Raw genomic sequence first — 23,478 nt, 5'->3', positions numbered from 1 at the left:
AGTCCCAGGGGAAAAATATTACTTTTAACAGTGTATTTCATTTACACATGAGGTAGGAATTCTATCACATAGTCAAGGACTTAATTAGTGCTTCTAAAGCAGTTCAGGATTGTTCAGGAGTTTATTTTGATGACTTTACTTTTAAGGCACAGGTGCCATAATCTGAAAGGAAGCCGAGGGCTGGACCGAGCCTTCCTGCCATCTGCAGTGTTGGACTCCATAACCTCGAGCAATTCTGAACCATCTCACCTGTGCCAGTCTCTGCTGGCTCTCAGCGTCTCCGGGGGAAATCAGTGCCTGCTTAGCCTCATGTATGAGAAGCGCCGAGCCCTCCATAACGTCACGGGCCGAGTCCAGCATGGCAGCCGCGCCTTTGGGGTCCGTGGTGGACGCAGCAACGCCACGGGCTGCTTGGGCGAGTGTTTTTAGAGCCTGAGCTGTCTCTCTGGCTGCTATTCCTACACGCAGGATGATGAGAGGTAAGAGACAGCACAAATGTAACTGACACAAAGAGGCATCACAGTGCGTTATTACAGCTATGACACTTTGTGACAAGACAGTGTTCACTGTCATCTTCGAGTCATAAAAATTTGTAACAGCATTTGTTAAAGGCACAAAAAGTTATTCTTCTGTCTCGAGAAACGTGCAGCAACAAGCAGCAAAACAAAGGTGCCATGAGGCTCTTTCCCTCACAGACAGGAACCGACAATGAGAGTCTCATGAGAAATGTGACATCTCATCCACAACAAATTAGCTGGATAGGATAAAACAAATGGAATGAAACCATATTATGGTTCAGATAACAAGATTACTCAAGGGGGGGAAAAAAAGAAAGAAAAAACGGGTTCCAGGTGATGGGTGCGTTTCTCCTCTGGTTCTTTGGGCTATGCTCTAACCGAGGATACTGTTAAAGCTAATGAAATCACCAGTGAGCCGTGTGTGTGTGTGTGTGTGTGTGTGTGTGTGTGTGTGTGTGTGTGTGTGTGTGTGTGTGTGTGTGTGTGTGTGTGTGTGTGTGTGTGTGTGTGTGTGTGTGTGTGTGTGTGTGTGTGTGTGTGTGTGTGCGTGCGCGTGTGTGTTACATTCTGGAGAGGAAAGCAAGAGATAATAGCACAGGATGAACTTGAGAAAGGTCAAGACAACTAGTGACCATAAATTCAGCTCATTAAGGTGCGACATCAAGCTGTGGTCTAGTTGGTTTATAATAAAGAAGTAGGCCTTCTTGAGGCAATAGATGAAAGGTTGTATGTAGTTTCCTAAAATGATAAAGATTTCTTCCTCTTGCCTCGGTTTGAAGGTTTTTTTACTGGAATGATGTCAGCAGTACCAACCTGTGTAGTGTTCATTTCCTTGTGCAGCACAGGTGAGCAGCTGAGCCATAGAGGATCCCACAGACTTGGAGGTGCTGCCCAGATCCTGAGCACACTTCTCCAACTAGAGAGGGGGGAAAAAAGAGAAAATAGAGGCTTTGTATTTTAGTAACTGAAAACAAAATATTAGCCTGTAAACTATCACTTCTAAGCTCATACATGCTCATGCTTCATGCCCTGGAAGCATAAGCATGTCTTGAATCTAGTGCAGCTGAGTCCTGACTCTGTTTTATGGGGCTACAATGTTTCTTACTGATTCTCCAGGAAGTGGTTTTAGTTGGGCATTCACAGCAGTCATCTTGGCATCTTGTAGCTCACTTCTTAGGGTCTGGATGGCTGTAAGGGCAGAGTCTATCTCCATGGGGCCACAAGCTTCATGAGCCTAGAAAAAAAGCAAGTATATGGTCAATTACAGCTGTTTTGTTTCACTTGTAAGCAAAGATCTTTGAACAGAAATTAACTTTTTGTCTGTTTCTATGAGGTCTAACATTTTTATATGATCCACAAAGGTAAAATACTTTCTTGCACATGCGATCGCCATGTCCAACATCCAGTGATTTTGTGAAAACTATGCATGCAAGAATAAATTCCTACATGCACACATGGGAATGCGAGAATTCCCGTGCGTGTCTATGTTCTACCTTCTGTGCAGACGTCCTCAGCTCCGCCAGGCAGGTGGCCAGGTTCTTGGCACACTGACCCAGTTGCATGGCTGCAGCCTGATCAGTCACCGTGGGAACAGATGACTTGGCCGAGGTCACCATCTTACTGCCAGGCTGCAGAGAGAGAGAGAGACGTGGGAAAGACAGGGAAAAAACCCCCCCCAAAAAAAACCCCATTAATTTAAATTTTAAATAAAATGTTATTTATTTAAATCTTATAGGGCTCAACGGACCGCTTTCCTTTAGAGAATCAAGCAACCAATGCACTGTGTACTTCACAGACTTGGTTATATTTCTCTAACCGCCCGCTAACACCAAAAAGAGGTTACCGGCCTATTTTTAACGTCCCCACATGACAGAAGCACTATTTATACTTTCAGCCTGGTTTGCAATGTAGGACTGAAGTTACCCAGTACGAGTGCGGGCACATAAACTTTTAACAATCCCCACACCAGCAAAACAGGCAAACCAAAAGATCATAAAGGGCTGCACCTGTAAGAAGTTCTGGCTGGCAATAATGAGGGCCAACTGTGCACTCAGGTCCTCCGGTTTGGCCTGGCTGCCACGGACTCCCTGGACAAGCTGTGGGATGTGATCTGCAACTGCCTACACACAAACAAACATGGAGACACATTACCATAAAGATATGAAAGAAACATAGTATGAAGCACAAATTTCAATGCAGTTCACATTGCAAAAAAAAAGCCAAAACCACCAAAAATAAATGGCACCCCGCTGTTAGCAACATCCCTCACCTTGCAACTCTGCACCAGCTGCTGGTGAGCAGCTGTGTTCTTGTTGGAGGCGGCGGCGTTTTGAGCAGCGGCGATTGTCTGTGTGGCTGCAGCTGCAGCTTGCTTGGCAGCATTCTGAGGAATAATGACAAGACCCACACAAACATCACATGTAGAATATGGTTTCGCAGTCACGGTGTCACACTCTCTTCACTCCTCTGCTTCTGGATGCTGAAATGTAAATAGGCTGCTAAATATGCAGCATAAAAGACTAATAATTAGGAGTGGGATTTGTGTTCTCATACGTTTTCTTCTTATATTTCAAAAAAAGATGTTACATAATAAGACTATACACAAGGAAAGTGTGTTTAAAAAATGTAATTAAATAAACCAACAAAATCAATCCTTCTGAACGAGCTCAACATTATTATTTGAGGCGATATTGAGTTGTGAGTCAAGCAACCTTAAGGCATACGAGCAACTTTCGATCCATTTCGATTGTACTTCTTTTCCTATTTCAGGCAAAAATAAATAAACAAACAAACTGAAGCAAATATTTAAAACCTGACATTTAAATGGTGAAAAACAGCTTACTAAACATCAAAATCTCATCTTCCCTAATCTTTGGTGCCTCATTTGAACTTTGTAGACGGTGACACAGTATCCTAATACTAATACAACTTTGGAGATGGTGACATTTAGAATTGGTGCTGGAGATAACACTGTATCACCTCCCAGGCTAAATTCAGGAAGAAATATCATCTGTCTGTGGTAGCTGATTCACTTGGGTCGACGTGCAATGGCTAATTTTGCTCTGCTGACCTCCAGTCTGTTGATCAGTTTCTTCTTGATGGCATTCTGAGCAGCAGCATTAGTGGCCACACGCAGCCCCTCTGCAGCCTCCCTCAGTCTCTGCTGCTGGTCTTCATTCTCTGGGTAGGCTGCTGCTCCCTGAGAACACACACACAGATAAGCATATACATGACAGATAGGCAAGGCAGGAAGAAATAATCTTAGAACATCCAGTCTAGAGAAATCTTTGAAAATGACTTTCCCACTGCTCAACCTGATGCAAACAATCATTTCTTTGTAGACGGCTAAATGTCAGGAGCTGTTGTTTATTCATATCAAGAAGCTTTTCCATCTTCCTGTTTATACATACAGCAGTACATGTTTACTGGGTACTCGCACCTTCCCGTCTCCTGCTGCTGGAGAGAAAGCTCAGCCTGCTGCCATTAAGTTAATTAATGGGGAGCATCACCTGCAGCTACACAGAGAGGAAGGTGTGCATGACAACACATGTCATTAAAGAAATATTTAACCTCACTGATGCTACTGGCAGAAGTCACTGCGACCCAATATATCACGAGTACAGAGACAAAAACAAAACTCATTTTGTGCTCCAAGAGCATTAATCAGAGTAAAAATGTTGTTAGTAACCGGTTTCGAGTCGGTGCAGTTTGCAGCTGTCATCTGCCTGTTGGCAACTGCTGACACCATTTAAATAGAGCAGCCAATTTGCATAATTATTAGAAAGTGATGTTTTCCAGAGGGTGTAACAACACTTTGCAAGAAAGAATTCATCCTGGGGAACTAGTCTTTAAAATCCGAGTTTGTTTAATAGCAGCAAGGCACGCGAGTTTCAGCAAATCAACAGTGCTCAAGCATCAGCATTGATTTTACAATTTGGAGCAAAAGAAATAAGCTAAATATGCTAAACCCGTTACCAAGGCAATGGTTGGCTAAGGTCTCAGCTTCCATTCACACGGATAAACATACAGCTGTGATGGTGATAAGTCTGGCATCAGACTCTACCGACCAGCTGGAGGGCATCATTTAATTTTCATGGTGGGAGTTGAGAGTTATTAATATCAGCGTGAGATTCTGTTGACAGATAATGGGACCGATGTAGAAAGATAGCAGATAAATAATTTGGATAGAAGACGATGAGATAAGAGGCAAAGCTACGCCTGACCTCAAAAGTCTGGGGAGAAAGAATTTTGATGTCCTCGCAATTTTAATGTTGCTTTCATAAAAAAGTTATGAAGAAATAAGTAGATGAGAGAAAACTAAACAATCTATTGCTTCAGACCAATTCTGTGAATTTTACACTTTAGTTGATTATTGTTTCTGTACTTCAAAGTAATTCCTAATCTCAACTATTGCTGTTTACAAGAGAAAGGTTTAAGAGAGCAGGATTTTCTTCATTTCATTTCAAAGTATAATTTGTTTCTCAGTGAGCTCCAAAACCGCCTGAATGTTACAAATTTTAGCAATATAAAAGTCACTATTCACACAACTCCGAGTGTCCATAAATAAACTAAACAAGGCCTAGATTTTTAACGTGTAATTTCTAAATATTTAAAATAAAATAACTCTAATACACAACTCTACAAGTACAAAAGAATGAGCAGTGTCACTAAACCAGCAACGGTAATTAACACAACATTAACACAACATTAACCAACAACGATTCAATATGCAGCTTAACAAGACCGTGTAGATGTTGACTTTGAGAAAAGCAGCCTAGAAATAAAGATCAAGAGGGGTTTTTTTCTTTTTAAATTGAAAAAGTTTTTAAGGTCATCTTTTATTAAAGAACCGTGCCAACAAGACCAAGCAGAATAACCTCCCGAGTGACATTCTTGGTCTTTCCCCTTTGTGTGAACACACACACACCTACCTCCCTCTTGGGGTCTCTGGTTCTGCTTCTTTCCCCTCTGCTGTCACTATAAAGGTCACTTTATACATACCAGAGAAGCAAAGCCAAACCCACTGGATCTTTACACAATCTTAAAAATGCCATTACTGAGATTAAAATGAAATCTTTAGCTCAGTTCAGTCTTTTTGGGGACAGAATAGGTATCAAAGCCAAATTCCAAAAAAAGATAAACAGGTTTGTTTTTGAAATTTTAGCCTAAGGAGATAGAGCACTAATTGAAAGGTTGCTGGTTCGATACCTGGCTGCTCCAGTCTGCATACTAAAGGGGCAAGATGATGAACCCTGAGCTGCCACTGATCCCTTGATCGCAGAGTGAATGTTAGATGGAAAGCACTTAGATGCAAAAAAGTGTGCTTGTGTGTAGGATAAAGTGCTTTGATTGCTCAAGTCGACTAAAAAAAAAAAAAAAGCACTATATAAGAACCAGTCCATTCACCATTTAATAAATATGATTCTTACCTTTGCTGCCTCCACCATCCTTGCTGTGGCGTCAGCCAGCAATTTAGCAGCTGCCAGCAACTTCTTAGAATTGTCGACGTCGACCTCGGCTTCTGCATCGGACCTCATGGCATTCACCAAGTCGGAGGTGGCCTGAGCCAAGACTCGAGCCTGACGCACCATCTCTCCTGAGAAACGCAGCGATGGATTAAAGAGGAGAGATGAGGGGAGACAGAGACAGATGAGACGTGGGCAAATGTAAAATTCATACTAATGACAGGCTCCTTTAACCCCTCCTCGTGGAGTGGTTTACTCAATGAATGGATTAAAATTATGTCAGTGAATGTTTCCTACTAATGTGATAACCTACAAATTATGAACAAGAGGTATTTAAACACCAAGATGTACAACCATGCACCAGCAAAAGCAAAAAAGAAAAAAGAGTTCAACAAAGTATGAAATTCTGGCTTAGGAGGAATAAAATAAAACTAAAAAATAATACTGGCTTAGGAATTTTGTTCAATTTCAGGAGCCCAGTGATGGACTCTATCCAGGGTGTACACAGCCTCTTCCAATGTCAGCTGGGACAGACTCGAGTCCCCTCCACTCTAAATGGTTAGAGGTTTCAAAAAACAGACCGGGTGGTTGCTTGTTTTTAAGAAACCTGTACTGGGTACTTTTAGAGCTCTTTACTGCAAATGCTTCCAAGTTTACTGAATAATGAACAATTTGGATAACAACATTTAAAATTTCTTTAACCACTTGCAATATTAGTCAAACCTTTTTCAACAACTGCTTTCTTTTGTACTGATTAGTGATAACGATGCAATAATGTTCCCATGCTGGCAAACCCTAGCGGAGGAGATAAACATTTTAACAAGACAGTATTGATTTTTAATTTGGAATATTTGAATTTTCTAGCAGTAAGACAACATAAAAGATCCCCTTCAGACATTTTTAAGCTTACATAAAAGTACACTGCTTTGAGCAATCTTTTTGTTTCTGTGGTTTTGCCACAAAAAAGCTCAATTAACTAAAAGGCAGAAATCTTTACAAAGATTCAAGTTCAAGACTCCAACTACAATATTAAAAGACGTGCATATGAGGTATAAGCACCGTGATGAGTGAGGATCAGCTTTTAAACTACAAGTGATATTAGAAATCCTGCTTGCAGGTACACAGGTTTTCAGGTAAGCTCAGGGAAACGTTCAAAAGAATCAGATAAAATCCTTCTGGTGACAAAGTGGAAAGAAAAAAGCCCAACAGATCTCACACTGACCAAAACACCTTTTTTGAGGGAAATTTTAAACCCAAGAAAGTATAAGGTAAGATACAGGATTTTTAAGCTTTCTGATTGTGCATTCACTTGTATTACCACGGTCTGAAGTAATAAATATCACTGAGGTGTAACAAGGGCCTCTTAAAAGAGAGCCTGGTGGGAGAGAAAGAAAATATACAAACATGTTTCACTCAGTGTGGGTGAAGAGTTGTATTCCTAACAAGATCTGGAGGACTTTATATCTCCCTTATGACACACAAAGAAACAAGTGAATGTAAATATTACTAGCACTTTTCAAACTCTCCTAGACTAAGTCTACAAATATAGACTAAAGTATTAAAAAAATAAAAAATGATGAAAGAAATTATTGTTTATAATCTATGTGTCAAAGACACACACCCTAAAAGCTACTTTACGATAAGCCTCTGTAATTCCTGTGAATGTCTAAGGTGATCCTTCAACCTGACACTACTGACGGAGTGACTCCTTTTATGCTCTTCACACTTTATCTTTTTTATACTGGGTGTGACATAACATAACATACCGTCTTTGACAACCAGTTCAAAGGCGGCGTTTTCTGTCGTTCCTCTTTTATTTCGCTCTCAGAAGAATAAACAGCAATTTCTACTGTCAGGCCAATCACTTTGTCAGAGCTGACCTCTAGGCCCTGACATTCTCAGTGCATCTATATCTATCTATTGGTCTTTCTCTACTGTCAGACTTGTTAACATCACTGTCAGCTTTTCTCTGTGGACTCACAACGGCTGACAGGAGTCCATTCAAACCCAGCATCACGTCAGTCTGTCAGAGGAGAAGACAGGATGAGGCACAGATACACAAAAGCATCTACTCAGGGACTGCAAGCCTTAGAGATGTGGTAAGCCAGTTTTTTTAAAAGAAAAATGCACCCACAGGCACTGTTTTAATGCATTTGTCTATTTAAACTCAAACTTCTTAGAATAACAGGTTTAGTTTCGAGTAGCCTACCACGAGTAGGCTGTGGTGACTATTTATATACTTATGGCTGGTTTTTTGGAGGATGCTTCAGGCCGATTCAGCTCTGGTGGGTTAAAAGTGTTGATAGGTCAACGTTGACACTTGATTTCAGAATTGGACAGCTTAGATGGCACTTATCAGCTAGTAGCTATGAGCTCTGCTTAGAAGCCACTGAATGTGTTTTAGTCATTGTTTAATTTCTTGGCGTTCGTTTTTTCCCCTTCTCCAGATTATCAGCAATTACTTCCACAATACTTCTAAATTTGGATGATGGAAACAGGTCATCAGTAGGACAAAGACACATAACAAGTTTACTTTGTAACTGTCTCAGTTTTAGCATATTAGCATGCTGAGTTTTCTAAATGAGCACTGGACCCAGAGTTGAAGATGATCTGGTCGCCCCACCAGTTCATCTGCCTCCATCCTCTTTTGTCACATCAGTCATGAATTTTCTCTGTGGTCTTTCCCTTTTCTCCTGCCCAACAGCTCCATCGTCGATATCCTTTGTCCATTGTATCTGCTATCCCTCCTCTGCACATGTCCAAACTGTCTCATGTCTTCAAACCGCTCAACCTGTGCCGTCTCTCTGATGTCCTCGTTTCTAACCCTGTCCATCCTGGTCAATCGCAACAAAAATCTTAGCATCCGCAAATCTGCCTCCTTTTTTGTTTAAATCAGTGTCACTGTCTCCATACATCATAGCAGGTCTCACTACCACCTTGTAAACCTTCACCTGTCACAAATCACCCATGACGCTAACACTGTCCATTGCTTTGGATGACTGACCCCAGGTATTTAACTTGCTTCTTCACCTTTCCACCTACCTCCCCCTTTCATTCTCACACACTGGCTCTTAGAGGCTTTAATTCCTCTTCTAACCATAGCATACTTCCACCTGCTTCCTACTCTTACTGCACATCACAATGTCACCTGTGAGCAACAGAGTCCATGGAGACTCCTGCCTGACCTCATCTGTCAACCTGCTCATCACCATCACAAACAAGAAGGGGCTCAGAGCTGATCCCTGATGTAATCTCACCACCACCTTGGACCCATCTGTCACGTCTAGCACATACCTCATCACTGTCTCACTGCCTCCTCATACATGTCCTACACCACACTCACATACAGTACTTGTCTGTCACTCCTGTCTTCCTCATACATTTCCACCCTTCCTGACTTCAAGTGAGGAAGCGCGGTACTGTACATGCACTGAATACACAGCATATTTCAGATTTTAAAGTACTAGAAAATTCTCCTTCATTGGACTCACCAGCATCTCCCATTGAGCTGAAAATACTCTCAGTGACAGTCATAATGGTGTCCGTTGCCTGGTCATAGCGCCCAATCGGTTCTCCCCTTGAGGTGTACTGGCGAACATGTTGCAGGAGATCTCCTAAAGCCTGGCTAACCACGCTGGCTGCTGCACTCACCTTTAACACAAGAGATGCATTGTTTATTATTCCACCAGGCAGCAAAAGGTTTGGCGCAATGTTGATCTAAACTAAACCAAACTAACCTGCTTGAGAAGTTCACCATCTTCTGTGGCTGAAAGGCAGGCCTGGACGCAGCTTTCCACCGAGCGGTCGACAAGCTTTCCAGCTTCAATTAACTGCTCTTGGCAAACTGGAGAACTGATAGTTGGGCTTACCACCTACGTCAACATAAAGATGAAAAAAATATAATTACCTCTTTTGTGTGAGAAATGCAATACAAAAACAATTTTTTTTAAAATAAAAGGGCCTCAAATACAAACAGGAAGCTTATTTACACTGAAATAAATGTACCACTTTAACACTCTTTCATCATTAATTAAACAAAAAACCGAAGAACAGAGAAAACATAAATTTAAAAGGACTTGAGCATATGGCTCTCATCACACTGCTATGAACAGAGGTGAGGATTTGCTTTGTAAATGCAACTATTCAGATTAGGAGCCGGGAGGGCATTTAAACTAATTAGAGACATGTGGGCTGTACAATTACAGATGCACAAATATGATGAGGGCACAGGGTATTTATCAGTGCCTTAGCGTATACTGATTTTTTTCCACTCTATAAAAATGGAAGTTTGCGCTGCAGAAAAAATGATAGATAATTCTAATATTTGAGGAAATCATTTAGTTTTTATCAAATCTACAGCACGGTTTTTGTGATTATATCGCAAAGAGGAAACCAAATACAGTCTTTCCCAAGAGTTTTTCTTTTAAGATTCAAAGTGTAATATTCACATCCAAGACAAACTGAATGCCCCCCCCCCCCAAAAAAAAAAACAAACAAAAAAAACCCATTATTCAATCAGCACATCATTTCTAAAAAATAAGCATCATATTTAATGTATCTCATCCGAATACTACTTGATGCGAGCCATTTAGTATAGCTTTGAAAACTTCTGTCTGAAAAGATTACAGAAAAAACAAAACAAAATAAAACCGCAGGGCAATTTAAAAATGAATCCAGTACATAGTTTACGCAGCCAAGCACTGACACAGAGTCCTGTCTGCAGCACATGTAGGTGAGTAGTATCACAACTGAGGAGATGATGGCATTGCTTAAGTTTCTGAAATAAACAATTAACCCATAATTTTCCACACAAAGAATTTTGATGGATCTTTACTATAATACACAAAATCTGTCTGCCTGCTCATGAACTCCTCCTGCATGATTAATAGTTAAGCCAAACTTAGTACACTGGTACATCTTTGGCCCTTAAGGGTTCAAATAGGGCGCAAATAATTACATCATCATGTTGCCCAACAACCACCAACCAATGAGCTGAAATGACCCATTTGCAACATTTATGTATCTGTAACATCTTATAAAAGCGTTACATCCTTTGAATTTCTTGAAAATAATGTCTTAAATCCATAAATCGTCAACGTTATTTATATACCGAATCACATTGCCTGGCATCCACCTAACAATGTACTAGCGCAGGACCTGAGCATTGCAGGGGATCAACAAAAATGGTGTAATTATGAAAGTTTCTCGCTCCTTCTTATTATGTATATCAGTTTATCAACAGACCAAACAATACTGGGCATGGGCATGTACTAGTATATTAAAATCTGATTCAGTAAAAGGACTAGATGTTACAATCCCTGACAATGCATTGCTTTAAATGGAGAAAATCTTGGGGGATGGCTGTTCTGAGGAAAAGCAGCCCAGAAACTTTACCAGCCGCACACATCGTTGTGTGCATCAACTTTCGTTCTTTTACCCAAACTAATCTGCCATTTATCCTTGGTTAGGTTTAGGGATTAGAGATCTGATCTTAGTAGCTAAAAATTGGAAAACCTGTATCTGGCAGACACTCTCTGTAAATCATTCAACATTTCCATGTTTTTTCTTTCCGTTGTTACTCATGTTATAAGCTCCTTTAGCTAGCAAACCCAAAGCTACTGTCATTCAGTACATCAAATCTGACCTTAATATCCAGCATCTGCTTGACTCAGTTAAGGACAGAGTTATGGGGAGTGGTCACTAATAACACGCCAATTAAGTTGTTGTTTTTTTATGGATTACCTATATATGAACCTTATTATAAACATAATAAATTTAATCTTTTTCGCCAACACTTGTGGTCAAAGTAAATGACGCTTACAACTCACAACCTCCACTACTTTGTTGTATTAACTAAAAACAGGAAAGAAGTGGGAGTATTTATGTCTGTTGTAATGCTGGATGTAAAACAAAACATTTTCTTCCATCGGTTGTGTGTGGGGAGAACACAGTTAAGAGTGAAGGAAAGACAAGTGATCTGTTTCACACACACAAAAAAAGACTGAAGAAGTTACTGATCTACATGTCTAAAGCAGAAGAGACAGACAAGAAGATATCATAATTAATACTATTTCTGATGTTCAGCTGATTGGGGATATCCTACATTAATTCTCTTCAGGCTGTAAGGGGGCAATAAACTCCCCAGGCTGTCCTTTTTTCCCCATTTGGTCCACATAGTTTTGATTATGGAGCGCGGACAGTTTAAGCTAAACGCAATGAATTATTGTCAGTGTCACAGAAGGCCGATGGAGCAACGGAAAATATCTCTCAACCAGGAGTTAGATAAGGGATTTAGCACGGAAGTTCCTAACATCGAAGATCTATGTTTAGTTTATGGAATACATGCAGGAATATTAAAACAGTGGGTGATATTTCAAAGTTGTATTCCTTAAAAACCAGTACTGGTGTAGGCCCAAAAATGTAATATCGGTCAAGTTTAAAAAAAAAAAAAAAAGATTCATGCTTGTGACGACTGGTGAAGGAACAGAGCTCGTCACTTTCATTTCATATCACCTCCAATAAAGCATATTTTTGTACCTTGGCACATGCCACCAGCTGAGAGGTGGACAGGGCACACTGCGTGGCTGCAGCAATGACCCGGTTCTGGAGGACGGTGTCCTCTGCAACCTGGGCCACATTCTTGGCCTTCAGCACCAACATGGCTGCTGCATTGGCCACTGCTTTCGCCAGATTCATCAGGACATCCTGTAAAGACGAGCAACAAACATGGAAAAAAATGTGGAAATCCACCTCATTAGCAACATTATGTACCTGTACATATATAACATTTGATATAATAGCCATAAACAAATGGAAGAAATTGCAGCAGCAGCAGCAGCATACAGTATAAATGAACATTTAAACCAACACTATAGTGAAGCAAAAATCAGTGCAGGATTGTCTGCAGTTATATGCAACTAAATAAATCTCATCAAAGCTTCAGCCTCAATAATCCAATTAAACACACATACGCATTTAGCCACTCCACATCTGTTCAACTCATTAACTGAAATGTTGTAAAATGCAAAACAAGCAAAAAATGTAACGCGTTTAGTAAGGCAGGCTAAAGAAAAGCTTCATTGTTTCCAGATTAAAAGCTAGGAAATCCTTGAATTCAAACCGAAAACGTGGTCAAAATATGGAACAATATTTTGGTCTTTTTCCCCTGGATACAAGGCGATTTTGATTAAGTGAGTGGCAGTTCCAGAGCATTGACTTTTCTCTGAATGCAGTGAGGTGATAAATGGCTGCAGTCTCACCTGAAACCTCTCGTCTGTCTCGTTCTCTCCAATCTGGCGCAGGAGGTCTCCGCTGGCCTGACCAATGCTGCCTGCTGCTGTCAGCACAGTCTGTCTTGGCTGCAGAAAACACACAGGATGTGAAACTGTATTTAAACACCCGGCAGCATTTTATATCTTGATTTGTGTGTTGTGTGCGTTGTATCAGCAGCATCTAAACTCAAATCTACAATTCACCTTTCCAACTATCTGCATGCACAGTGATGCACACCTGTGTAAAGCTGAATGGTTTTCGGTTAAACGCTGTACAGTACATAGATTTTTTTCAAAACAAATTAAAACATCCTTACATTAAATTCCTGCAAACTAACTAACTCCAAACTACGTGCCGATCAGCTCAGCTTTAATATCCCGTCTTTATTCAGATTCACCATAACAATTTAGTTAGTTAAAGCTGTCAAGCAGTGGAAGATGGTAATATAATTAGGTTAGTTCAGGACCAGGAGAGAAAATAGATTATTCAGAGACGATCCATTGTCTCATGGTAGAGCAGCTCTGTGACCAATTTGATTAGCTTTTTTAGGTTGCCCATTTGGACTGAAGAAAACGCTCCACAGGCACGTACACACAAAATCTGGCATTTAATGGAGTACAAATGGCGAAAAGTTTGCTTGATGCTTGGAATCCAGAGTGAGGACTCATTTTCACACATTCTCCATTTTCTGCCTCTATCAATGTGGCCGCCACCCCTCCTCCTCCTCCTCCTCCCTCTGGTCTCAACACAGTGTGCAAATTTGGTCCTCCCTTCACATTTTAGCTTCTATTCTAATACCTCCTTTTATGTCCAGATCTTATTTGACTTTAAAGCGACAACCAAAGCTGAAGTTCCACATATTACATATGCAGTAGATGATATTAATGAATATACAATGCTGCTTTTTAACTTAGTAGCCATCGGCTTTGCCGCAGTAATAGATATGGCACTAAAATGTAAAGTAAACCTAAATACTGAAAGAGCTTAAATTGGTTTATTTTCATATTCTTAGAGTTTGGGGTGCTTTCGCTCACCTCTCCAGAGGCCGGCTCCACAGCCTTCAGCAGGTCAGATACGGCCCCTGCAAGTGTCCTGGCAGCCTTCATCAGGTCGTTGCCTCCTCCTACATCGTCCTCCATGAGTGCAGCCAACAGCTTCACACCCTTTGACATTTCAGTCAGGTTGGAGGATATGGTGGTGATGGCGCAGCCCACTGCTGTGTAGTCTGTGTCGGTAGGATCGGCTAATTATGATTAAGAATGAACAGAAGAGAGGAGATCAGGAAAATATACTGTCTCAGTGAAGTGATTATAATAAAGGTACCCCAAAACGAAAGATTCACTGAGTCAGTCAGCTAACTATCAAAAGTATTTGCCTTTAACCAAGATTATAGAGTTTGCATAATCACATAAGTCTATTTCAGCTGAGAGAAATAAGCAAAAAAAAAAAAAAACCCCTAAAAAATAGTGAAGAAATTGGAAACAATTCCCGAGAGTATTAAGCTGAAAAAACCCCACCAATAAATGATTTTCAACATGAAGTGGCAAGACTGGCACAAAGCCAGCCGACACCTTCACCAGCCCACATTCTCCAAACCACAGCAGGATATGAGAGAGCTATTAGACTTTATACAGGTTCTACAATGATGATAATGAACACCAGAGTGATGGAAAAGTTCTCCTTTAAAGTCACTAATTGGCCAAATAATTTTAACTGCAAGAAAATAGCGCCGCTAACACTTCCTCGTAAAAGTGTGAGCACCACTACTTTACTACTTCACTGGCCTTATGTAGAATTCCCAAAATACCTAATTGCGTTTATTTTAAATAAATGTCAGCACTGAACAGTGTACGCCAGAGACACGCTCTACTATTAAGACTGAAATTAATTATATTTTTTCCTATAAGCTAGACTAAATCCACGCTTTCTTAGTGGACAAACCGATTCATGCTCTGAAGAGGAAATTAATAAAGAAAAGCATTATCAGATTGTGCTGACTCCTGCCAGAGCCACTGACCAGCCGTGAGGTTGACAACAGAGGCTGTTCCTGCAGTGATGGCGTCGACCTGGGAGTGGATCTCGTGTTTTGACTCATCCATCTTGTTTTGGATCCACACCTTGGATGCCTAAGGTGACCATAAATCATCACTGAAGCATGTAAAAATGCTACAAACATGATTTTCAATAACACATCTTATAGACATATTATTACTATTACAATATCAGTATATATTACGAGTTCAAGTGCAATGCAGGGTACCATGTCTTGTCCCAGTGGTGGAAGGTTGTCCACCTCCCCCAGGTCTATCTGGGCTTTCTGCACAGCTTGCATGCTGGTGTTGATGGTTCCCATCAGAGCTTGTTGTGCTGAGCTCTGCACATAAAGATAAAACATGTCACCTTACACTGCAAATATTAGACTGTTTCTTAAATTCACTAGTTAACATGTGCAGCAGCATCACTACAACCGCCTCTTACACGTGCGGCTTTAACAGGGAAGAAAACTTTACAGGCATCATTACCAGTGGTGGCATGTGTCCACGGTGCATCTGACCCATTGTGATCTGCTGCTGAGGGGATGGCATGGTACCCATGCTAAGTGATTCTGTGCCGACTGAGCCAGAGCGGATCACCCCTGGCAGCGCCACAGAGCCGTGCTCCACCCGGCCCATACGGTTAAACTGCTGCTGAAGGATGGTGGACCTGCAAATATGATGGTGTAAAACATTAGTCTACCCAGTTCAAAACATAGCTGTGAAAATGTCTAGTAAGAAAAAAGAAATTACTAAGCGAGCACATTTCTGGTTGTTGGTTGTGAGGATACGTGCATTTGTGACTGTGCACAAAGCAGAAAGATACTGAAAAGTCTTTGCAATGTGTACATCTGGCAGACAAAGGCCTTATCTGTTTTTCTGCAGATAAGGCCTTCCAGAGTTTGGCTTACTATGTCTTTGTAATATTAAAGACGATTGCCTACAGCCAGTGAACAAGTCTGGATAAAAGCGGGCGAAGGGGGAGAAAAAAAATACAATAACAATTGCAGCAAATACTCTCTCAGTTGAAAACAGGAAAGCAATATCAACTGAGGCATGAAAGGAAAAGGACTTCAGTTACACGCCGAGAGTCCACTGTGGCTCGGTGAGCTAATATACATCTAATAAGGAAATGTTCAGACAGAGCCTTTGCCTGTCCGGTGCAGCAAAATTTCCTCACATAATGATTATCTTTCAGGATAAGGAAGTGAGGTTCTGTGAGATGGATGTCTGAGCTGTGGTCACAGGCGGCAGAGAGACGGAAATAAAGAAAGACTTAATCTTGTGCTTTGTTCAAATAATATGAGAACGCCTTGCACGGTGCTATTGTGCTCACAGTCAAAGCATCATCATACGACCGTTTATACTCAGCATATATTTGAATACAACTGGGCTTAAATAAAGTCTGCTAATTTATGCTAAACAGAGGCTACATCGCTTAGAAAATAAACAGGACAAACAGGTTTGCAGGCTTTACCAGCAACCAGCTCAAGTAAAACGTGCACCACTTTTATTCAGCAGGCTAATACACATACTTTTTCGGGGATACAGACTCCTCGAGCATTGTTGACTCCTCGTCACCTTCTAATCCGAAGCGATCCTTGCTTTGCTTCTGCAGGAGACAAAATAACAGAACAAAAATTTGAGTGACACAGAATTGCACACTGGCAATTTGTAGGTTCATGACAAATTAGGTCATCCAGAGTAAAATACAACTGAACCTTGAACACACCTGTGATGGATGGTTTTCTAACCCCCAGAAAAAGGAGGGGACAGCAGTTCTAATGCCTATAACAGTGATAGGTAATTGTGTTAACCATGGAACCTCAGCTGTTCACTCTAAGCTTTATTACCAGCTCCTGCTGTATACCGGTGCCACATGAGCCTTTCCACATGTGCTTCTTTTTATTTAAATGGAGCTGCATGACACAGTGGCTGGGCTCTGTCTAGTATCAACAGATGTGAGAATGCATCTGTCACAGGAAGATATTGATTCGTGAGGATTCATCAGCATCTCCAGAGATAAATGTCTCACCTTTTTGAGAATGATGTCGATGTAACCGGCAATGAGCTGGGAGATCTGTTCCCCTTCAGTGGTCTGTACCGAGTAGTAGCTCTCTTGGTACTCCCCAAAGTCCTACACACACACACACACACACACACACACACCTTATACATGCATTTCATCGTGGATTGTAAGGAAAGTAACCACTGCAGAGTGCACTGTGCAGGCTAAGGATTTACTGTGAGGATTAGAACACTACACATCGCACTGGTTGACATCAAAAGGCTGCAACATACAGAGAGTTGGATTAAACCAATAGCAATCTTGGGGTAGACGTTTTACAGGACACTGAAGATTTCTTTCAGCAGAGCATTGCAAAGGTTACTTCCACATGTATTGTTTAAAAAAATAAGTAAAATAACGAGTTCTTTACACTCGCACACTTAAAATGCTAAACCTTCCACCATGACATCTTCCGAAAGCTGCAAATCAAACCTGAAATCACAGCGTCACGAAAAACACGCGGACTAAACGGCAGAGCACTCTGCCGAATTAACAGCAGGAAAGAGGCTGGGTTAATTTAATTAAGATGTTGCATCTTCCAGACCTGCAAGATTAGAACCATGTTGCTGACACAAAGAAGGGATTTTGACACTGACCAAAAAAAAAAAAAAGTCTGTTCAATATCTGAAGTGCACTAGGGGAAAAAAAGCCATGCAGGCTGAGTGTAACAGTGATTGTTTTATAGCACCGCAGGAATCTTTGGGTTTACCGTGAGCCTGTCACTCTTATTTAGTATTAGCGACACGATGCTCAGTGCAAACAGAATGAATAAAAGATAAAACACGCCCCCAACAGAGCCAGCATTACTGAAGTATTCAGAGCTCCTGCTTTCTGTAATAAATGTGCTCTAAGTCTTTGGCTTAAAGGCAGAAAATGTGGGTCTTACCAAGGTGAAGCTCTTGGGTGATGCTGCCCACCTCTTCACAGTAGTAAGTGGCCACTCTTGAACTACATCTTTGGTCTTCTCATCCACTCTCATCACAGACTCTTTGGTGATACCCAAAAGCCGTGGTACCAGTTTATTCTTGCTCTTCATCTTTTCCTGCAAAAACAAATTTGAACCATGTAAACTTTACAACACTGCCAAAAAGCACAAAATATAACTGAGGGTATAAAGTGCGATCAGAGACATTTGAAGCACAGGGCAGATTAACAGGTTAAGAAAATCATGTAAATTTATCTTCCTCTCAGCACAAAGGTCTAATTTTTCTGTCACAATGATATGCCAAGATGGGTACTTATCTATTCAACCAGTGGGGGGGGGAAAGCTAACTTTTCCCAGTTAGCAATTAAAATGTTGCATCTTAAATCATGTCTTTATCTGCCTGTCAACATCTTTCAACCTCCTGCTAGATCTCCTGTATTCACTAAACCTTTAATGTTATACTTAAGTTGCTTCCTAAGCCATAAAGCATTACATTATTCCCCCCTTTTTCTCTTCGATGGAAAGAGCAAACATTTGTTCAGGAGCTGCAGTTAGAGAACAGACAAAGTGATGGACTGTGACACGAGGGGCAAAGAGGTAAATTGTGCAAAAGCCCTGAAGGGCCCGTAAACTCACTGGGGCCTCTGCAGGTTATAGGTTAGAAACTATCGGCTGTTTGTTTTTTTTTTCCAGAGTTGTTTTTAAAATGTTTCTGCTCCGTAAAATTAACCTCAATGATGACAGACAACAAAAGGTGAGCAGATATAATGGCTAAAGATCTATATTTTTATGTATAGAATATAAGAATACACAAGTCACTCGCTACAAGCAAGAGAACCAATACAACAGTCTTTCCTTTTCAAAAAACAAAAAACAAGATGCATCTTTGCTCTTTATCCTTTTGTGATGAAAGCTATTAATGAAAAGCGCAAGTGACTTGTCCCAGTAATACCAGGAAATATCCAATTTTCTACTAGAGAGCAGTGAAGCTGACAGGAACAAATGATGCAAATGGAGATTTCCATTGCAGGATGTCCTCTTTGTGACTAATTACGTGGGGGAAAAAGTCACTGATACTCTTGTCAGAACAGTTTTATAGGTACTGCTTTTGGAAGTCGGCAAATTGCTCCCATCAGCTCGTATCTGTTGGCAGCTGGACTTCTTCATGAGATTCAGTATCCCCGGTTTACCTGTACAATGTCTCCTAGTATATCTCATTCACTCCACTTCCTCCCTACTCACTCTGAAATAATCTTAGCGCCACACTCGGCTGCACAGACAACATTTGGTTTCCTTCCAGGAACACACTGAACTCCCTGCAGAGGAGTTGCTGCCGGTGTGTGTTTGTATGTGTGTTAGCGAGAGAGGTGCGCAAGGGGAAAATGCACGGCAAACAAATCACAAAAGGGTTCTTGCTTTTGCACACAGCGCATTCTTTCATCTCACTGGGAGATTTTGGTTTTTTTGCAACAGGTACTCTGCTTAGTTTAAGGTGACATAACGAGCTGCGAGAGTTCAAATAGGAGCAGACAATTTATACAAGCCGAGTCCACCATCAGCCTCTTTATCCAGTTAGCACCAAACCCAGAGGACAGATTTCATGCTGTGAAGATAAAAGGCTCCGGCTTCACTTCGGCTAATTCCAAAATCTGGTTCCTATTACAATAAATAAATAAATAAATAAAAAGGCAAGTAGAGAACTTGAGGCTATATTCACTTTTTGAAGAAATAAAATAGGGCATTGGTACTTCAAACATTTGGTAAAAGGACAAATGGATGATTTTAAAAACTTACCTTGACGAGGAAGAAGGAGACGCCGTATGTCCGCAGAGACCGCGCCAGCTTGACGTACTTCACTTTTGCCTCAATCTCGGTCATCTCGCCACAGTTCTTGTGCTCCTGCAGGTCAGATTTTTCATGGATTGATTTTCAGAACACTGAAAAATCCTCCCCATTTCACGCTTGTGCACCAACGTGTACATTTATCAAAAGGGACAACACGAACACACCTGGAATATTTTCTTCTCAGCTCCTCTCTGCTTTATGTACTCTTTGGGTAGAAACTCTTTCAGGCTAGAAAAGAAAGGAAAAATAAGAAGTTGAAATTCATGAAAAAAGTGTGAACTCTCCTTTTGTTGTTTCCTTTTCTGTTTATTTCTGACAAAAAGAAAAAAACCTAATATTTTACACGTTTTTCCACAGACGTCATGACACAGATGCTTACTCCAAGAATCCGGGTTTGTGTTTATGCTCTATGTGAGGTCCAAACTGGATCTGGGCCTGAATCCCTCCAAACTCACAGGCCTTATCAAACGACACCGGGTGGGAACCGTTCAGGATATCATCTCGAGCCTAAAAGACAAATTAAAACAGTCAGTAATTAACTGTGACAGCCTCATGCCATTGCTTCAAGTTTATGACTTTATTTTCCACTGTATCTGTTTTCTAGACTTGCATAATTCTTAATTGATCAAAAAAAGCCAGCCGTGTGCACATTTTTGTAGCTACTTGTCACCATTAGGAGACACGAGAAAAATGGATTTTACTGCATATCTTCTGCTCACATCCTGTTTTACTCAGGAGAGGAGAGACACTCTTATCCGAGTGTCTGTTTTGACACTGGCAAACTGCTGATTCAACAGTCATGAACTGCTGAAACGAAAATGAGAGGAAGACACATTTAAAAGTAAGTTCCAGACCTGTACGTAAAGCAGGTTGAGTTGAACTGGGTCTCTGGAGTCTACATTCTGGTCAGAGTAGAAGAACTTGCGTCTCAGGAGAAGAGTCTCGTTCTCGTCCACTCCCTGCTCCCTGAATGTTCTGCTATGGTCCAACCAGTTCACTAAAAAAATTAAAAAATAACAAGTTCATAGAAATCTCTTGTTAAAGAGGCATAGGTCTATTCTCTTTATTTAATGCTCACCATATACAGCAGCAAGTTTGTTTTGTGTGTGTGGTTTATTTATTAATTTTTTTATGAGTATTTGTTTTTGGTAAACACCAAATTGCATCTTCACATTAGTGGCTGTAAAAAGCAAATATAAATACATTTAGCCCGATTTTTTTTAAAAAAAGGGCCACGTGCCATCTCTGTAGCAAATTTCCTCATTTGTGGCACGTGGCCCTTTTTTTATAGCTCAACTGTTTAAATTGTATGAAGGCATAAAAGTTCTGCAGTGTTAGGGGCGTGGCTGCTTTAAGTGACAGATGGGTGCTGAAACAGGCAGCTGCTGTCTGCTACGCTTTAGCTAAACTGATAACAGTGTTTGCAGTGCTGGAGGCTCACTTTGCAGTTAACTGTACTACAAGCCAGTTTAACTATTTACTTATGTGTTACTTAGCACTAATAAACAGGTATCTGTGTCTATGGATCCACCTTGCCACTCAGGTTTGGTAGGGCTGCATATACCTCCAAATATAGTAACTTTTGACTTCTGAAAGCTAAGATGGCTAAAATGCTAAATTGAGGCTTAAAGATGGGACTTCAAACCTGCTGTTCATGGTGGCTCCATCTTTGTTTTATATACATTATACACTTATGGGAAAACAAATGCTGCAAAGTGAATTTATGGACATTTATTTGGATTTGACGTCAACTATAATTAACATAAATTAAACAGACTATGGTCCCAACCAGACTAATCTATATTCCCTTATTCTTGAAGTACAAGCAAGTCCATCTTTCCCGTCTCCATTCAGTCCTTCCCAGGTGAGGCTCACCTTTATTACAGAGTAAGGCTTTAATCTTCTGCTATGAGAGAGTAAAAGGGGAAGAAAGGGGTGATTTCGCACACAGGCACAGAATACAGCTGCATTCCTATCTTGGATGCAAAATAGGCAGGAAGTGAGATGTTTTGACCTGGGATCAGGAGTTTTAGATTTAGTACTCCCAAATTCCAGTGAAAGCTGGTAGATATCGCAGAGAGCTGTGAACGTGGGCTACTAAACTGCCACTGTGTGCCGCTTTCCATACATAACGTGTTTCTGGTAAAAGACTTCACTTTTCTTTTTCTTTTTTTTCCTTTTAAATAGGGAAAACTCATGTTTGCATTTCTTTCCTGAACTCACAGTCATCGTCTGTGTGAAGCTTGGCTTTCAGCTTTTCCATCTTCCTCTCGTCTCGCAAAAGCGTCCTATCTTTCTTCAGGGTACCCATGCCATCCTCCTTCTTCTCCTCCACCGTCTCCTGGATCAGAGAGTATTCCTCATAGTTCGTAATGCCTGGGGAAAGAAAGGATTCCCATCAGAGATAGGAGGAAAAGGATTTCACATGGAAAGATTATTCTTTTTTTGTGTGCGTGTCCATAAAGGTTCAGCTCAGATTCAACAGATTTGTAACACAGAGAGGATTGGCAGCATAAGAAAACAAAGATATGATGTACCTATTCTACTGCATATAGTCACAAGCAGCTCTCCCACTGTTTTGGAGTCGTCCACCATGATAGTTTTGACAGCCCCGTCCAGCATTTTAATTTTCTGTGGTCTTTGCTTCTTCTTGTATTCAAGAATATCCTGGTTGAAAACAAAAAAGGTAGAGAGAGGGGGAAAAATGTGAACAAAATGAAGAAAGAAGAATGAAGGGAGAGAGAGCGAGTCAAAGTAACTACTTAGAAAAAGATCACAAGCATCCAGGTTGCGTGGAGAGAGGGGAGAATAAAGGCCAGAAAACCGTATTTAACGGCTGCCTATCACAGCCTGCTGCTCCCCTCCAATCTCAACAATGAGACGAGATTTGGTTCAGAATAATTGGTCACAGTCATGCCTTCTACCTGAGTTGCCTTTGGTGGATTTAAAGAGGAGAAACCATTTAGAGCTGCAAAACCACAAGCGCAAATGTACCGAGGGGCTGTGATACGCAGTTAAATAGAACACCAGAGTGTATCGGGCCTTTGGCAGTGGGAATCAGAGCCTCTGAAACAAGCTGGCAAGCGATCTAAAGCTGGCTATAGCACTTCTTTAAGGATCGCTTTTAAAATCTTCTTTTGATGTTCTCAGTGTCTTGGTTCCCAATTTTAGCTTATGCTTTATTTTCTCAGGGTGCTTCTTTGTTTTGTCCTCCTGTGCATGATGTGTGTCTGAATGAGATTTCTGGCAGCTGTTTCAATTTCTCTTTAGTGAATTTATGTCGATCGAAAATGTTTTCTAAATTCAGATAAAATGTTTAAATACACTCAAACACTGAAGCATTTTGCTGATC

The 23,478-nt window shown here is 40.9% G+C and overlaps 1 protein-coding gene across 4 annotated transcripts in view; it reads right to left on the bottom strand.

Annotated features, from left to right (window-relative positions):
* tln2a (talin 2a) overlaps positions 1-23,478 on the bottom strand; it is a 98,077-nt gene that overhangs the window by 27,189 nt on the left and 47,410 nt on the right. For all 4 annotated transcript variants that reach the window (XM_039612138.1, XM_039612142.1, XM_039612145.1 and 1 more), the window contains 25 exons: positions 22,664-22,793; positions 22,350-22,502; positions 20,981-21,123; positions 20,506-20,633; positions 20,291-20,354; positions 20,076-20,180; positions 18,243-18,398; positions 17,324-17,425; positions 16,824-16,900; positions 15,778-15,958; positions 15,516-15,629; positions 15,273-15,381; positions 14,290-14,498; positions 13,243-13,341; positions 12,521-12,688; positions 9,721-9,855; positions 9,475-9,634; positions 5,948-6,114; positions 3,589-3,717; positions 2,788-2,901; positions 2,525-2,638; positions 2,012-2,146; positions 1,624-1,752; positions 1,332-1,434; positions 250-458 (listed from right to left, as the gene is read on the bottom strand). In XM_039612138.1, coding sequence (XP_039468072.1) covers positions 250-458; positions 1,332-1,434; positions 1,624-1,752; positions 2,012-2,146; positions 2,525-2,638; positions 2,788-2,901; positions 3,589-3,717; positions 5,948-6,114; positions 9,475-9,634; positions 9,721-9,855; positions 12,521-12,688; positions 13,243-13,341; positions 14,290-14,498; positions 15,273-15,381; positions 15,516-15,629; positions 15,778-15,958; positions 16,824-16,900; positions 17,324-17,425; positions 18,243-18,398; positions 20,076-20,180; positions 20,291-20,354; positions 20,506-20,633; positions 20,981-21,123; positions 22,350-22,502; positions 22,664-22,793 — 3,333 coding nt within the window. The remainder of the gene's footprint in view (positions 1-249; positions 459-1,331; positions 1,435-1,623; positions 1,753-2,011; positions 2,147-2,524; positions 2,639-2,787; positions 2,902-3,588; positions 3,718-5,947; positions 6,115-9,474; positions 9,635-9,720; positions 9,856-12,520; positions 12,689-13,242; positions 13,342-14,289; positions 14,499-15,272; positions 15,382-15,515; positions 15,630-15,777; positions 15,959-16,823; positions 16,901-17,323; positions 17,426-18,242; positions 18,399-20,075; positions 20,181-20,290; positions 20,355-20,505; positions 20,634-20,980; positions 21,124-22,349; positions 22,503-22,663; positions 22,794-23,478) is intronic.

This window comes from Oreochromis aureus, linkage group 1 (assembly GCF_013358895.1).
Source record: "Oreochromis aureus strain Israel breed Guangdong linkage group 1, ZZ_aureus, whole genome shotgun sequence".
Taxonomy (NCBI): Eukaryota; Metazoa; Chordata; class Actinopteri; order Cichliformes; family Cichlidae; genus Oreochromis; species Oreochromis aureus.
The sequence above is the reverse complement of the archived record's forward strand: the minus strand, read 5'-3'. Positions and strand labels throughout refer to the sequence as shown.